Genomic DNA, 17,146 nt, shown 5'->3' with positions numbered 1-17,146 from the left:
ACAGGCCACGCAAGCCAAATCCACAGTTCGATTGTATGTTACCAATTTTCTGTAACTCATCAAATTCAGCTTTGAGGCTTTTCCATATTATCACTGACTCGATACAAGGATTCGCTACGTATCATTGACGCAAGTGAGCGTTAAATCGAAAATGCCGTCTGTGGGATGATTCCGGGATCCTAAAACGGATATAACGCACGTCAGATGCAAGATTAGACAGTGAAAGCAAATGTTATATGAAACAACGGAACCACATTGTCTTGTCCACAAAAGGTTATTAAAGATTCCGGTCCGTCTCTGCTCGGCTGTTATGCAGTGGGCAGCAGACTAAACGGACGAAACTAGGATAACCGTAACCCCACACCTCAAACATACCATCCTGTTTTTTATCAACACAAATAAACTAATTTGTCGGACGTCGTTGACTATGATCTCAGGGAGGGGTGATTAGCGAGAGGTTGCCTCATAAAATCCAGATCACTTGAAAATATCTGCCGACAGCAGGTTATGTGAGACTGCAGACGTTCTTAGGCTGCTTTCGGTGAATCATCAATTGAAGCACTCTGAAGTGGAAGATCAGAGAACCAAACCCGATTAGAATTAAGTTGAAACTCTTCCAATCCACCAACGCAAGATTTCGACAACCACATTAATCGACAAGAACCGTTAATTGACACTCAACACTGATCTAGTGTGATAATCTGGAGAGAACTTACTGATTGGTTCTCCGTCTACCTTAAAACCTGTCCAATTAGGTGATCTGCTCACTTGGCCTGATGAAACTTCTGTGTCAAAAGCCGAATGTTGCCCGAATAAAAAAACTACCGATTGTTTATCAAGCCCTTCTGAACGATGATTTCAGTACTGTTTTGTTCAGAATCATCATACTTCATAAACAAAGCCCCACTTCCCTTTTCGTCTTGCTTTTAACAGGATTCCAGCGAACAGCTACTGAAGAAGCTGAACATCTATTCAGTGAGACGGACGCGAATGGAGATAAGGAACTTAGCAAAGAGGAAGTTTTGGCTCAACATGAGTTATGGGTCGGAAGTCAGGCGACTGATTATGGAAGGCATTTGGAACATAGCATCAGAGACGAATTGTAAACAATATTTGTCTTTGAAAACACTAGTACTTACGACACTAACTGTGTTTTTCTAATTAGATATCAAGGAGTTAGTGGGACCCTTAATACCACTCGCATATGAACGTGAACTGAACAGGGTATGTTGACGTAATGAATGTGATTACCAACCGCTTCTTCTGAGAAAGCGCTAACAAGCTTCCTTGGATGGTTAACACGTACGTTCAATTGGAAACGACCAATAGAGCATATTTGTCACAGCCAAGCATGCAGTATCGGTATCATAATCACCCTTCGTTTGTGCGGATTTCTAAGTGTCTCAGATGAGAATAATTGTAGCTTAATGTGTAGATTAATCGTGTGCGCACCTATCCACAAAACACTGATGATGTCACATCGGCTAGTAATGCAACAATTAAATCGCCCAGCTAAGCTATCCAACCAACCGCTGGAAAAATACAGATAAAAACAACACAAAATACAAGCTACTTTCGACGAAAGCGTTAACCTTAGCTGACCATTGGCAGATTACTTATCTACGGCAATCATGAGTCTATTTAGATCTATCGATTCCCAAGTACTTCAACGCGTCCAATCAGCTATGCTGCGACATACCACCCTATTCAGACGAATGGATGACTACTTCACAAAGCTCGGCTGAGCTGAACAGGTTGCTTTTACCTCTTCTTTTTAGAACGAAAGGACGGACGATCTTTCACAAGTATACATTGTCTTACTACTGAGCGCGTAAGAGCGAATGTAGGACGTTGGGACTCCTCTCTGATCTGTTGTCGAGGGCAAGAAATCAAGCACAGTGAGCCTACGGAAATTTGCAGTGGAATTCATTTGATGATATGATTCACTCGTTTTCATGAAGCCTACATCGGTCGCACAGTAAGTCCTATATTTCTCTCGACTTAAAGTGTAGAACACACACGCAAGCGAGGACTCACGAAATTAGCCTTCTCCATCTTTGCCACTGTGAACATTCATGACCCACGTACATGGTGACCAGTCAACAATACGACTTCACAGCGGACACTCGAGAGTCGGTTTCACACTTACTAGATTGCGTTTCATCACACAAGGGAAATTCAGCTTAAGGTAAGAAATTAAAATTAACTGTTCCGCCGGTTCCTAATCCAAAGTGACGCACAACTAAAAAAACCTGAAAGATGGAGTTTCTGATGGCCAGTCAAATTGCACATGAGCAGAACACGGAGCAATCATCATCATCATCATCGACAGCATGACATCAGTGTTCAACACCAATGCTTCACTGCCGTACAACCATGATTTATTTGAAAGCCTTATTGCAAAGAAATGAGTAAAGCACAACAGGGAAGGCACTTAGTGCTAGCTTACCACAATCATTCTGAGGTGCCTACACATCCAGACATTCACTCAGGCAATCTGGACAGAAACTGACAAAAGCGTTTTGTGATCTACTTCATACTCTTCTGCCAAGTCAAGGGTTGGCCACCTCTCTGTTTACGCCACTCTGAGTTGGGCATGGAAAACAGCACTCTTTTCGGCAACACATGTCCCACCCAACGCAGCTTCTGGTGCTGGACACATTCTTCAATGGAAGTACCCGTTACATAACCGAAAACACGCTTTCTAACTGCCTCGTTACGGATTCGCCGACACCAACGCACACGAGTTATGGTTCTGAGACAACGATTGTCGAACACCTGAAGACGTCTCAGTTCCGCTGCTCGAATAGGCCAAGTCTCACAGTCATACAACAAAACAGCCCGTACTGTAGTTTGATACACACGTCCCTTCAGATTCAGGGATAAACCATTCTGACGCCATAGGTGTCTCAAGTTAGCAAACGCGGCCCGAGCCTTGCAGATTCGTGCATTCACCTCATCTGTCACACTGCAATCAGAACTAATACAACTTCCAAGGTACGTAAAACGCTCCACTAATTCCAGTACCTCTCCCTGGATTGTAAGTGCCGGAGCAAAGCATTCTCCAAACATTCGGTTTACGCAAAATAACCTGCTGCTGATTAGAAACAGACACACAAGAAGGGGAAAGTGACATGGAGTGAGAACAGTGCTAATGTTGAGATTTCGATTTCAGTCGTTACGTTAAAAAGCCGAGAAAAGTTATTTCGATATTTAGTCCTTATTAGCAACCAGGAATACCGCAGAAATATCAGCTGGATGGGGGTTCAAACCGGTAATCCTTCAGACCAGGCTGCCGAATGTAGTGTGGCAACTTGTGCTTGGATCGTTACATTACCCTATTGAATTCAAGTCGACAAAATTTGGTACCATAACTGCTTTCCAGTTGGTAGCTGATAATATAGCTAACTAATGGTATATGTAACCTAGTATTCATTTTGGAATCCACAACAGTCCCGTAATTTTAAGTCAGTGCCGTGAATTAAACGTTTTCTAACGGAAATGATGGAGACCATTGTGGGACCCGATTTTTGTTCAAAATGTTTGATGGGAAACACAACCCTATCATTGTGTTGGTGGCTCGTCACTGGCTTTTGAAAGTAAAGAGGTCAGGGATCCGGTAGATCAACCATTCACCTAAATTGATTCATCGGTGGTTGCCCAAACTAACGATTGGCAACGGTAATATTGTAAGGACGCGCTGTTAAGTTCACAGGCCTATAAATTCCATCATTACGCCAGTTCAATAGTGATATTTATACTCCTAGACGGTGGAAATTTCGCAAAAATGTAGACTAAATCTAAAATAAAGGGAGCACGGAAAAAATCCAAAATTCAGGAGCGTACACATCTGGAGTTGTACTAGAGAGGTTCAGAGTTGATGTGATATATAATGAAGTGCAAAACCTAGCTGTTCAGAGATTACTTGTTTTACATTACTTGAATAAACGGAGGATTTTTACGATTAGATTTCCTTGTTTTAAAAGTCGGTTGTGTCGCCTCCGTTTTCGGAGTGAATAGCCCTCAGATTTCTGATGTTTCAGAGGCTAACACCTCGGAAATTGTGATAACAGAATGCTCTGTACGTATGTTCCTAGTTTTTTCACTGTCTCCACATTGGAGTACGATACCAATCTGCTGGGGACTCAGACAAGTGACCTGGAAAGTGGGTTGAGATTCCTAAATCTACCGCCAAGCACGGCATTGTGACCCGCATCCGGCTCGAGATCAAGGTAAGAAAACAGTGACGGGGTTTTCAATAGCAGCCTGATTAGAATTGTTCTAGTAAAAAGACACGGGAAAGTTCGCAGAATAGCTAACCAAACATGGTTCTTGAATGGCGCTGTCAGCGAACAAGCAATCCATCAGTGAAAGACAGATAAGATAAATCAAGATGGACTAGAATAAATGGCTCGGCTGACATCGACCTAGGCGGGATAGAAGAGATTCCGAAATTCCGAAGCTTCAGCGTCCATAACCTCCCGGGACCGAATAATCCGGTTAGCAACTTTGTCGTGTTGCTGAAGCTGTGGAGAGACAAGCGAAAAACCAAGTTACCGTACTGATTAGTTAATTGTATGACATCAGATTTTCAAACAACGGAAGGACGGATTACGTGTTACTACCTAGCCCCATTCGGTCCAACCAGATAGACGTTCCAAAACAAACGGGTGACACGTCATTATACCGACAGCCCCTGCTCCAACCATCTATGAGATCGCACATATGGTTTCTGATTATACCCCCTCAAAGTCCATCATCCATCCCCTAGTTCATATCCATTTCGTGAGATGTAGTAATATAGTAATGGCGGTGGATCTGCTGAAGTAGTAACACCTGCAGCACTGATCACGGTGATAAGGACGTCACCTGGTCAACGGCTACAGTTGTGTTTTGATTGTTCTTATTTTTTCAGTTACACTCACCCGTTTATCTATGCATTGAAGCTGACAAATCGTACACACTGGTGGTGTAGATGGAGAGACTCATGTCGGTCGACCCTATTGGATGAAAGACATGCATACAAGCCGGGTAATTGCAACATTAGCATCGACGATTGCGATAAGAATCCTCCGGCCGATTGGTACTCATTCGTTCGACCATATATGTTGGAAGATGTGTTTTCACTACGGAACACACCAGTGATGTAGCTAGGCGAAGTGACACTCAAATGCCTCCCACCAAGACCCCAGCATCAAATTAGTGACTCATTCAAGTGCACCCACAGAATGAGGTTTTTATCAAGCACGATCTACGAGATTGTATGAGATAATGTCGATCGAAAACTATCATCAACTGACGGTATCACAAGTCCGTTGTACAAGCGCTATCGACGGCACATCAAGATGCTTGACCAAGTTACATCGGATCCCGAACACCAAAATTGTCAAACGAACCAAAACCAACGCAGAGTCGAGTGCCCCTTGACACACGACTAGCTAAGCTGGACAGGCTTTCTAAAACGAATGGCTGATAACTGCATCCTGAAACACCTTATGCAGTTAGTTCAAACTCGCGGACGGCCAAAATTCAGTTACCGTGACAGCCTTCACATAGATCTGAATAACCATATCCTTGTTTTCAGATCCCGGTAAAATTGAGAGAGTGACCTGGTAAACTATCATCTGCACAATCCCAAAGATGTTCGTGACACAACGCAACTCAAACACAGATGAATCACTCAAAACGGTCGCACAATGTCGAGCACAACCATAGCCATCAGAATCTGAGCAAATAGCAGATGCACATGGCACGATTATGCAGTCAGTACAGCTCGCGCATCAAAGCTATCCCCACCTTCAACATGTACCTGCCAAGTTTGCATTTCCTTCAGAGCAATATACAAAGCGAACTATCCGATTTTGTCAACGTCCCAAACGTTTGGCTATACCTCCCCTGCTCTCTGATTTTCCGGTGATCGAAACTGCAGTAAATGTTTTATAACTGACAAACTGAACTGAACAGTCTTGAGAAAAATCAGACTCGCAGGCCACAAAACACTAGGGAAGCACAAAGGCGGTCAGACTAGTATCAACTCTATCACCGCTGTAGCCTTAACACACTGGAATGTGCAGTGTCGAGTCGGCCCATATTCACATGGACTCAATAAATACACATAAACTGAACCCAATATGACGCAACTCGAAACTATACTTTATAATATAATACGTGCGTAAAGTAGATTTGGGACAACATACAACCACGAAATTTAGATCTGGTCGCCTTGATTATATCAGGAAGCCTGTTGAGCGCAAACTTTCGCGAAGTTCGTCAAAGAAGTTGACACGTACCGGTAGAGTGATACGTTACAATACGAGTCCATCAAGGAAGAGCCACTTCAGGGAGGGACTACTCGCTTTCCTCATGGCAGCAAGATCCAAATTTAAAGTAAGATAGATATGAGACTGAGTAAAGGTGTTGCTGTACGTGAAGTAATATTGTCTTGCCCTAACTGAACCATTTCTCGGTCTGAAGCTCCATACAGGCAAAAGGACACATCTTCGGTGAGTTGCTAGGCTACGACCGAGTGTTTGTGTGGCGTCTACTCAAGTCAGCAGCATTAAGCTAGAATAAACGGCAAAAGAGGAAAACAGTTGAAACTGAGACGAATTTATGACCTATCAGAAAGTTATTCACTAAATCATAATCCCCATTTTGAATTGAACCCATAAAAGGGAAAACAGATAATTTATACACTATTTACGTGAAGTTCACTGGTGAAACCGGTATGCGGAATTGAAAGTTGGGCTAAAATGTGGTTTAAAATTACCTGAGCAAGAACAGTAACCATAACGAACACGATGCATCAGTCGAGTGAGCTGCCGACTTACCGCCTCGTAAATGTTATCGTTGCGCGCAAAATCATTTGGCTTCCGAGGTAGGACATGGACATGCACGTGCTGGAATTAAAAGATCATCTCGGGTAATCGTGGGATAAGTGCGTGGGAATTTTTGCACACGATTTGAGTGGCCATGAACGAACAAGCACTCGCAGACCAATCTGCGTTTAGGCAAAACGAAGAACTTCCTATTTGGATGATTCAGATATCGGGAGAAGCTTGGATTTCAAAAGCTTGTTCAGAACTGTTGAGTGTTGCTTTCAATTAATCGAGTTGCTAGCTTGGCGACACAGTATTACCAATTCAACCAATCTAACTGGTTCCTAACCTAGGGTGTGAAGCAGATCGGCTGAGGGAGCGGGTAAGATACTCTCAAACACTGACAGGAATTGCTCAAAATTCGAAGTGTGGATGAGTTGTTTATCATTATAATGTGTGAACAGTGTTGAAAATACAATCCCATTAGGAGTTACTTTGTGTTTCTAGTCAACTGTGAATGTGTTTATCTGTTTTCTCGTGACGGAGCCCAAAGATTTTTCACTTAGTATATGAAGTCCATTGTTAGTCCCATCGCCAATGGCACCGCTTGGCAGCCATATCTTGCAGCATCTCCAACCAGGCGCAGTTAGGATCAGGCGGTCCCCATCCTGGAAGACGAGTAGCACCAACAGCACCCAAGCGTACTTCAGGTCAGAAACTGGCCACCTCTCTGAGCATGAAAAACAGCACTCTCTTCGGCCAACGATGGTCCGACCTATGCAACACATGTTCCAACCAACGCAGCTTCTGGTGCTGGACACATCCTTCAATGGATACGCCGACACCAACCCACACGAGCTATGATTCTGACACAACGATTGTCGAACAGCTGAAGACGTCTCAGTTCCGTTGCTTGAACAGGCCAAGACTCAAAGCCATTCAACAAAACAGCCCACACCGCAGCTTGATACACGTTTCTTGAGACCCAGGGATACACCCCTTTGATGCCATAGGTGTCTCAAATTATCAAACGCGACCCAAGCCTTCCAGATTCGCGCATCGACCTCATCTGTCACACTACACTCAGAACCACTACAACTTCCGAGATACGAAATCAACTCCACTGGACGTGACAAAAGTTTAGTCGTCAAAATCAACTTGACTGAACGAAATATACACTCTATTTGCATTACGTATAACACTGTCGTATACATTATGATGTGCGAACGGAATGAAACGCGCTCTCAGTAAAGTTAGATACAATCGCGTCTGGTCACGGTGCAAAAGATAACTCACTGGAACACTTTGACCCGCATCCTTTCCATCTTGAATTGAAACAGTCAAGCTGGTTGCGGAGAAATGAGCAGCCAATGGGGCGGCTACCTGTTTGACAGTCAGGTAAAGGTCCGCCAGCTGAGCGGGACTCAACTCATCGAAACGGGGGTGACACGCTACCGGAGATACAAGGACATCTTGGTAGCCATTGGCGAGTCAAGTTAAACAGAGTAGATAAAATATCCAATAATGGGTGGCTACCACCTCAAAAATCAGCTGCCGATTAATTGGAATGATACAAGTCAATCAACAAACGAATATCACCCACTACTCAACATACTTTCGAATCATCTCTGAGCAAGACCTAGGAACAAATTTAAACGAGGTTCCAACCTAGGACCCCGCAACGTGTAGCAATGGTGTTGACTATCTACAATCAGAAGCAGGAAGCTACATATTGCTTGTCTCAACCCTTCAAATGGGTGATCCATTTGCCAAAGTTGCCCAATATGTGAGACTAACGTTCCCCAATCTGACTTCTCCTCTTGGGTAACAAACAACCATGCAAATGAGCGAAAGTCTGGCAACACAATAACAGGAATATCCAAACTCCACCTGCTGCATGAATCTAGCTAGCGGCTGCTAATGAACCTAGTTTCCGGTCTAAGGGAACGATTCTCGGAAAAGTTCTCGTGCCTCCGATGCGACCCGCCTTCCAGAATGGAGCTCAAGGTATCTTCCGTGAACTTGGCTGCAGACTGTGAGTAATATGGCGGCCAACTACTATCAGTGCTGTTCAAGCAGGGGTCTCGGGCATTTGTAGTAGGCTAGCACTGGGACGTTCTGGCAGCCTTAATTATAAGTTTGTAAGATCGAACTGATGGCTTCATGGCAGCGAAGCATTGGTATTCCACGCCAGTGTTTCTGCGGATGGATATGATAGTGACAAATTCAGGCAGTAAAAGTTTGTTCGACAGTCGCTCAGCTGCCTTGATCTGTCTAAGGGTACCAGCATGAGGGATAAACAGGATTCAAATATATAGGCTCGAAATGAACAGACCAACAGAGCAATCAATTAAAGGATACGGCCAGGAACCAGTGGACTGAGATTAACAAAAGCGAAACTCATCGCGGAACGGTAGAAAACACAGCTGGCTGGAATGACATGTGGGCCAAACATGTAGTCCTCTGTTCCGATATCTGTGTGTGAAAGAAGTGAATAACAACAGGAGACAATGAAGAAAAACAAACTTCTGACTAGGGACGATAGATGGAGATTCTAGATAGGCGCAGTTCAAATATCAAACAACCGAACTTAATTACGTTGGATTTCATTAGTAGGGTGCCATGTCGTATCACGTTCCCAAGCTTTGCTGTGCGTTGCAGACTGCTAATCCGATCAGCCACTCCGGAACGAGTGTTGGTAATATTAACTGTACCCATTAACTTCTACGGCATGCTACGCGCCGGCGTCCATAGCAAAACAAACAGGAGTGTATTCGGGCTAGAAGCCACACGAAATGTCCCACTTCGGGTCGTATTGTAGAAGCCAACACGTGAACGTCACTCAAAACCATTGATGTCCGCTGTTACACGAGGAACAAAGCTGAATGAATAAATGGTAGTTTGATTGTTGAAACTCCTTGAGAAGAGTACACCTCAAATGAACACCCCAACAAAGATCAGCGCTCATAAGCAACCATGCAGTTGAGTAAACTTCGGTGACTACTCTACTCTACTCTTGCGATAAGTGCTGAGTACCAATCCAAAGGTAGATTCGAGTTCCACTCAATCCCTCTCAAAAACCTAGAGTAAGTTCATTGAAAACTCTACCGGCAGCAAAGGAAATGCAAACCGGTGCATACAACGTCTAAATGGTTATTGAACGGGTACCGAAACTTTTGTAGCGCAGTGATTATTGTTAGAGTCCGCATGCATCCTGGACCAAAAAAATACAAATTAAGGCCAACTTTTAGTAGCCAGTCATTGTGGAAAATCTAGCTTTATTACTGTGCAGCTGAACGTGTCCGGTTGAATTATGGCAATTGAAGACGAACATGGTTGCCAGGTTTCTGTGAGTAAGCTTTGACACACAACTACACAGTGTTGTGCTGTGCAGTGTGCGAATAGCGCCTTTTGCGGTTTGAATACCGTCTTCTGCTTATGAAGTATGTAGGTGTATCAGATGGACAGAGCTTACGAATTTTGATGTTTAGTGATGAGTAACTCGAAAAGCGAGTAAGCATGATTTGATGGATGGGACGCTCGTTACCTTCAGCTTATGGCATGTGTTATTAAGCACACAGGGGAAGCGGTTTTTCAATTCCAACAGAAGTGTTCGAATGACGTGTTGAGTGTAACAAAAATGAGGAGGCAGTCGGGGGTTGGCTGCCCGAAAACAGCAGAAGCTTTGTGGACTGCTGTTTTCGATTACACTTCACGAAGGCCAAAGGTAACAAAGGGACACGTATATTGGGTGAACAAGACAGTAACACTCGCTCCTGAGGAAGTATCTAATCTGACTGATATTACTGACACCAACTGAGAAAAAAACACATTTTGTACAGATTGTACATCACTGTTAAGGTTTTCACGCCCCACGTGAAGTGTATACAGAATTCCGAACAACTCCCTACTATTCTTTCGGCTAATGGACGTAAGGCAGTCGAATAAGATAGTACAAATCACTAGGGGGGTGAAAATGCAGACTGCAGAAAACCGACCCACTGAATCAGCTGCGAAGCTGATTGAGAGCCACTTGAGTTCGTCCAGAAGGAGGTCACACACGTGTATCAGAAAACAAAATAGCTGATGGGTGCTATAGGATGAACATTGAATGAAATGCTATGGGGACTTTGGTGGGTCTAGACGATCAACACGCACCATCCATGTACAAGAGGTTGTCACAAAATTACGTCCACATTCCACATACATACTATGGGGACTGATAGTAGAAGTATTGCTGCGATAAAAGTTCTTCTTACAAAATATTAGTCTTTCATTCGTAAGCAAAGTATGCGAAAACAGTAATGGTCCCCTAACTGTGACATGGGGAAGATCACAACGGCGAAAACCACTAGCCGTACCGCGCAGATTGTGAAATGGAACCAGACGGCGTACCTAATGGCACAGAAAGAATCCCTGAGAGCTCCGCGGTAAGATTTATAGTAGAGATTCATAATCAGAGAAGAACCTTGCAAACCGTGAAAGAGTTCGGCGTTTTTATTAATCATAAAAAGATTGCTTGAAGCAGACGGATCAAAGGGCATACACAAAGGCCTAGCTAAAATTGGGATCCAAGGTCCCAATTCCCCTTTAAAGCGACCGATAGTGACAACATTCGAAACAATCAAACAACTACAGATGTTCTGGAGCGTCATTGTGGGCGATACTCTCGTTAAACAATCATCCACCACCCGAATACTCGTCAGTATCACAGATGATGGGAACCCAATGTGGATCTTCATTCCGGGGGATAGGAGGTTTGTTCGCTTGAATATGACACATCGAACAGTGAGTGGAGGAAGCAAACCTGATTCGACTATATAGTGCTGTAACTGTTACAGGAGGTCTCCTGACATCAGGATAGGCCGTTTTGGTTGAACTTGAAATTGTGAGGAAGAAACAGCAATAAGGACTGATGTTCGGCAATCATTCAGCTGCGAAGCCTTGCCATAGAAAACCGAAAACGAGTGACAAGGATAGAGGGCTAAGTCTACGGTAACTCCGGGGAGATCAGTCAGCAACCAAACAACCGCAACTTGTAGACAGTATCCAAATACACATGATTAATCAACGTGTCCTAGTAACATCAGTTTACTGTCTCAGACTGAAGTATCTCAGTCAATGCATAACTCAGCTCACGATAGCGAATCGAGTTCCACCAAGAATTGGCAGTACAGTCGATTCCACTCCAAGTCCTTTGAAAATTTCAGCCACATTCGAAGATCTGTTGCAACCAGAAATGCGCGAGATGTGTTCAACGCTGTTCGTCAGCTACGATTTCCACTTCACATCACCGTTACGGATAGTATATTTTTCGCGAAACAGAGTTAAAAGTGAGGAAAGGGTGTTCAAGTGAGAAGATAGTGAGCGGTTGAACATCCATGTCGCATAAGTTAAAGGGTGTTATGTATTACCCCAGCAACCGGGTGCGCGTCGCTCCACTAGGAAGTTGCTTCGCAAAAACGGCAAAAAAACAAGGCTCCAAAAACGTTGGCGGTCAGGCCGCCGAATCGCGGTAAAGATTTGGCATAGTGGTTTGTTTTGTGAAATTTACTGTGATGCTAAGAGTGAAGCAAACAGTAATCTAGTGTTCACCATTCCTGCACCATTTGCATCTATCACGGTACAGTTACGTCTTACACAACAACATGCACAAACTCGAGGTCACTGCACTGGGAGTTGATGGAGTTTGAAGGGAACGAAACTCGATTAAGTCGTACGCATTAACCAAAAAGCGAGTGGTAGGTTTCAGTTGTCTCCTCCATTGTCCGAATTCTGACTCCCCACGACAGATTCCACAAAATGCATTACTCTTTCAGCAAGATCTCGTATCAGTTGGGATAAGAATGCAATGTGCATCGATCTGTAAGGAACTGGGAATTGCCACAGTGAACATAACCAAGTTTTGTCGGTAGATAAAAAGAAGAAGAAAGAGCAGCTCACAAAACGAACATTTGTTGCGACAGCAGGCAATCCAGATTAACTGTTTGAGCACACACCTCTTCTGTGACCGCTGTCCGGTAGGAAGAAAAGATCACATCGTCGATGATTTTCCACTGGAATGGATTGACGAACCGTACTGATAGGAGAGTCTTGGGCTTCAATTGGACTGATCTCACAAATGAGTAGCCCAGGACCAGGTGTGTCCCGTTCTGCAACAGTTTGACCCCAAGGATCAATCACCAAACTGTGACCATAGGAGCTTCGTTTCGAGTGATGCGCACCGTCCTAGAATTGAAAACACCCCGGTGCATTATTCAGCATATTGAAGATGCACATATCGGGGACATATAAAACAGAACTCAGTTCCCTTAGATCTACGAAGTAATTGAGAGTTGAGCTATATTCATTCCACATCAAGTGTGATGTCTGAGTGCATAACCAAAACGTGGAGTAGGTAGTCTGAAACAGACCTGAGCAGCAGCTACAACGTAACACTGGTTTTCAATTGCACGTGCACGTAGCAGTGTATGCCAGTGTCCAGCTTTTCCGGTTGGCACACTGAATGCGGACGGATAAGCCAACACCTGTGCTCCTTTGGCATAGCGCAGATGAGCAGCCAATTCGGGGAACCGCATGTCATAACACTAAAATTGAGCGTAGGGAAGGATAAAAGGAAAACGCGAAAACGGCAAAATATGTAGCCTCGTCATGGTCATAGAGAACAAATTATCCAGACGAGTTTCGTCCGTGGAGTTGCATAGGTGTGTGAAAAGTAAAGTCAGGTTTGAGAACGAGTAACATTCTTCCATTAAGGGCAATTATTCAACTGTTAACCACGTGGCAAGGAAGCGTTGATTCCCGCTGCATTAGTTTCGTTCATCGAGAAACCGGGAAATGGAGTGAAGTGGGTTGGATAGGGCTGGCCCATGCTCGTCAGTACCAATAACCACTAGACCATTGAGTCCCTGGGTCTTTATCCACGGAGGTGGCACCGGTCAACCCAACTGAGTTTAATAACCGTAAACTACACACTTCATCGCCACCCTCAGATCGTTTCCACTGGGTAATGACAGAAAATGTTGGGCGGACGGTCCACTAACATGCGAAGTAAGTGACCTAACCAGCATGCGCCTATCGCCGTAGCCTTTATTCAGAAACCACCCGACTTATATCGGTATTAATGATCGCAAGTTTCATGCAGTATACGGATAAGAAAGTTGAGAAATAGTGAGATAGGGTGGTAAACTTAGGCTGGAACTGACCGCGGACTCGAACGCGTCAGCACAAGTGGGCAAACAAAGTAAACCTAACAGGGACGCGTTTGACTTCCAAACAGTGCCCTAGCTCTCGTGAGGGATAGAGTCAAAGGACGACCTAAGCATTAGGATTCCCATCAACCACCGGTAAAACGAACTTGCGCTTTTTACTGATCGAAACACCCGTAAGAGCCCACGATAGAATCCGTCTTTCTCATGTTCGGGGCCGAATTCTGTCGAGTCATACACTGACACCGCATACAAACAGTACCTGGCGCGTTGTGTTGCATTTATCTCTATTGAGCCAGACGGCCGTACAGCACAAAGGCGAGTGTCGAAGAAAAATCCAGTTTGATAAAGAGCCTCCGCAGGTGCATAAAGCTTAAGTAGGTTAGTGGTATTCCATATGCCGAACTTCATGTATTCTGCGATGCATCGGAAATTGTATATAGCGCGGTGGCTCATACTGGCTTCACGTGAATGCTGGAGTTTCTGGCTGTTCACTTGTCTTCTCAAAGGCGCGGATAACCCCCCTAAGTCCATTTCAACAACAGAGTTAGAGTTGACAGCTACGTGCTCAGCAGCCGGGGTAACAGATATAATTGGAACCAACACAAAGAACTACTTCTAACGTATTGTTTTTCGACAGATTCCATGGTTGTTCTCTACCACAATCAGGACATCTTCTAGATTCTGTACCTTTGTTGTAAATCAACTGACAGTTATTCGTGATATGAAGACACGCAACGTCGGAGAACAGTCCAGCTGACATTGCCCTTCGAAGGACATACAACCTCAGTCCGCTGCGTAGATGGTTAATTGTCCTAATAGACTTAATTACCCGAGCTAGTCAGTCAGTAAAACATCCAGCGCTTCTTCCGGGCTGACATCCTGTTACTACCTTGATCATACGTCAATCTCATAAAGTAGAAGGGTACTGCGGAGTAGTCCAGCTCTTAGCCTCTCTCTGACAGCAATATTGGATTGTCAACGGAACCGGGGTCGTAAAACGGCGCCAATCCACACAGCCCAGTACACAAATGATGGCTCCACTGCCGGGTAGAGGCGGGTTCGTATCAACTCAAGTGAGTGGGAGTGGACTACTTTGGACCCTTGAAGACCAAACTGGGGCGTTCACACGAAAAACGCTGTCTGAAAACTAGAGCAGTTCTTCTGGAAATGGCAGGCAACCTATCTACTGACTCATTCCTGCAATGTTTGATGCGATTTGTTAATAGATGTGTCAAATCCATCGACATTTATAATGACAATGGTAAGAACTTTGTTGGAGCACTAACAGAACTTCGGGATGATATAAACCGATGAAGTCAGAGTACAGTATCAGACCGCCTTTTGAGTATGGAGGTACAGTGGTAATGTAAGCCACCAGAAGCTAGCCACCGCTGTGGGGTTTGAGAGCATGTAATCAGGTCGGTACGACGTATCCTTTTATGTTCATGTAAGCAACAGTGTTTGACCGATGAGCAACTAAACATGCTCCTTATACAGGCGGAGCAGATTCTAAATAGCCCCGCTATCATCAGACGAGGGGAACCTTAAGTACCAAAGTAATGGACGATATAGGAGGGGTCAACGAAGAGTTGCTGAGGGGCGTGACTCTTCGGTTGCCGGAACTGAAGATTTGCTCCAGGCATTCCAGTGTACTACTGATGGAGATAACCTTGAACTTTTGGGTTAGAATCCTGAATCACAAAGCACTGGGAAAAAGTAGAGTTGTATTGCAGAAATTTGTCCTTAGTTTTTGACCCGGCAGCCTAGTCTGCAGAGCAAACGATGTCGGTATCCGCTCTCAGCAAATTCCTCAATAGCTGCGGCAGTCAGGTCGAGGGCGAAGGAAGTAGGGAACATGAATCTGATCCCTGGTGCTGCCGCACATACCAGATACATTTAGGGATGGTTTTTCGACCGTATTTGATAGGTCCGTAGTAGTGATAATCAATTGTTCAGACATCAGTGTATGTGTAAACGAGGTGACCATCATTTTCCAACCCATCCTTACTCACTGGAAGACACTATCGCATTTTCCATACATCCAGTCGTATGGGCGAGGCACATTAATGAATCTCCAATCCTATTGAAGATGGCATTAAGACATTAGCCTCAAACACCCTAGGAATAGGGTAACCCGTAGGAGAGGAACTCTGGTTTATCTGACTGATCCCTTTTCACTTCTGGTATGACTACAACCTGTGGAAACGTTCCAGACACTGTACACTGCCGGTCTCCAGAGCACTCATGAAGGTTGCAGCCTTTGGTCGGTATGTCACATGCCACTTGTGGCGGACGACACGAGAGAACTGAGATGGAAGACAAACGAGGAGTTACAAGCTTGCGATAGAAACATTCGTTTTCCACAGGAACAAAAAAATACCGATATGGTTGCAGATGCCCCTTCAAACACAAAAGACATTTTGACATGGCAAATAGGAGTCATTATTATACGAGGGTGGGATTCCAACGCTTCTAGAAGGAACCGTCACGGATATCGAGCCTACTCTTGACAGCGACGAGAAACACCAAACAATTCGCCGAACAGTTGACTCCCAAGCATGGCTTACAGAAAATAAACTGGACTGAACGCATTGCATATAAGTACGGTAAAGAAACGCTGCGTTCGTGCTAGTTGAAGGATCAGGTGATCCGGAGAAAAAAAACCACTTCCAGCCAAAGATCTATTGGACTGACAGATCAGGTCGGACGACGTATCTTTTTATGTTCATGTAAGCAACAGTGTTTGACCGATGAGCAACTAAACATGCTCCTTATACAGGCGGAGCAGATTCTAAATAGCCCCGCTATCATCAGACGAGGGGAACCTTAAGTACCAAAGTAATGGACGATATAGGAGGGGTCAACGAAGAGTTGCTGAGGGGCGTGACTCTTCGGTTGCCGGAACTGAAGATTTGCTCCAGGCATTCCAGTGTACTACAGATGGAGATGACCTTGTTTTGGGTTAGAATCCTGAATCACAAAGCACTGGGAAAAAGTAGAGTTGTATTGCAGAAATTTGTCCTTAGTTTTTGACCCGGCAGCCTAGTCTGCAGAGCAAACGATGTCGGTATCCGCTCTCAGCAAATTCCTCAATAGCTGCGGCAGTCAGGTCGAGGG

General features: G+C 44.5%; 2 protein-coding genes across 2 annotated transcripts in view; one reads left to right on the top strand and one right to left on the bottom strand.

Annotated features, from left to right (window-relative positions):
* The window catches only part of T265_04760 (hypothetical protein), a gene marked incomplete at both ends in the record, with an annotated part of 12,779 nt that extends 11,637 nt beyond the window's left edge, over positions 1-1,142 (top strand). Inside the window, one exon of the mRNA XM_009169585.1 lies at positions 934-1,142. Coding sequence (XP_009167849.1) covers positions 934-1,106 — 173 coding nt within the window. The remainder of the gene's footprint in view (positions 1-933) is intronic.
* Positions 1,143-2,530: 1,388 nt separating this feature from the next.
* T265_13592 (hypothetical protein) overlaps positions 2,531-17,146 on the bottom strand; it is a gene marked incomplete at both ends in the record, with an annotated part of 22,338 nt that continues 7,722 nt past the window's right edge. Inside the window, 6 exons of the mRNA XM_009169614.1 lie at positions 2,531-3,033; positions 6,831-6,899; positions 8,115-8,290; positions 9,180-9,293; positions 12,818-13,046; positions 13,232-13,405. Of these exons, the coding sequence (XP_009167878.1) occupies positions 2,533-3,033; positions 6,831-6,899; positions 8,115-8,290; positions 9,180-9,293; positions 12,818-13,046; positions 13,232-13,405 (1,263 nt within the window). The remainder of the gene's footprint in view (positions 3,034-6,830; positions 6,900-8,114; positions 8,291-9,179; positions 9,294-12,817; positions 13,047-13,231; positions 13,406-17,146) is intronic.

This window comes from Opisthorchis viverrini (assembly GCF_000715545.1).
Source record: "Opisthorchis viverrini unplaced genomic scaffold opera_v5_82, whole genome shotgun sequence".
Taxonomy (NCBI): domain Eukaryota; kingdom Metazoa; phylum Platyhelminthes; class Trematoda; order Opisthorchiida; family Opisthorchiidae; genus Opisthorchis; species Opisthorchis viverrini.
This window is presented reverse-complemented; position numbering and strand designations above follow the sequence as displayed.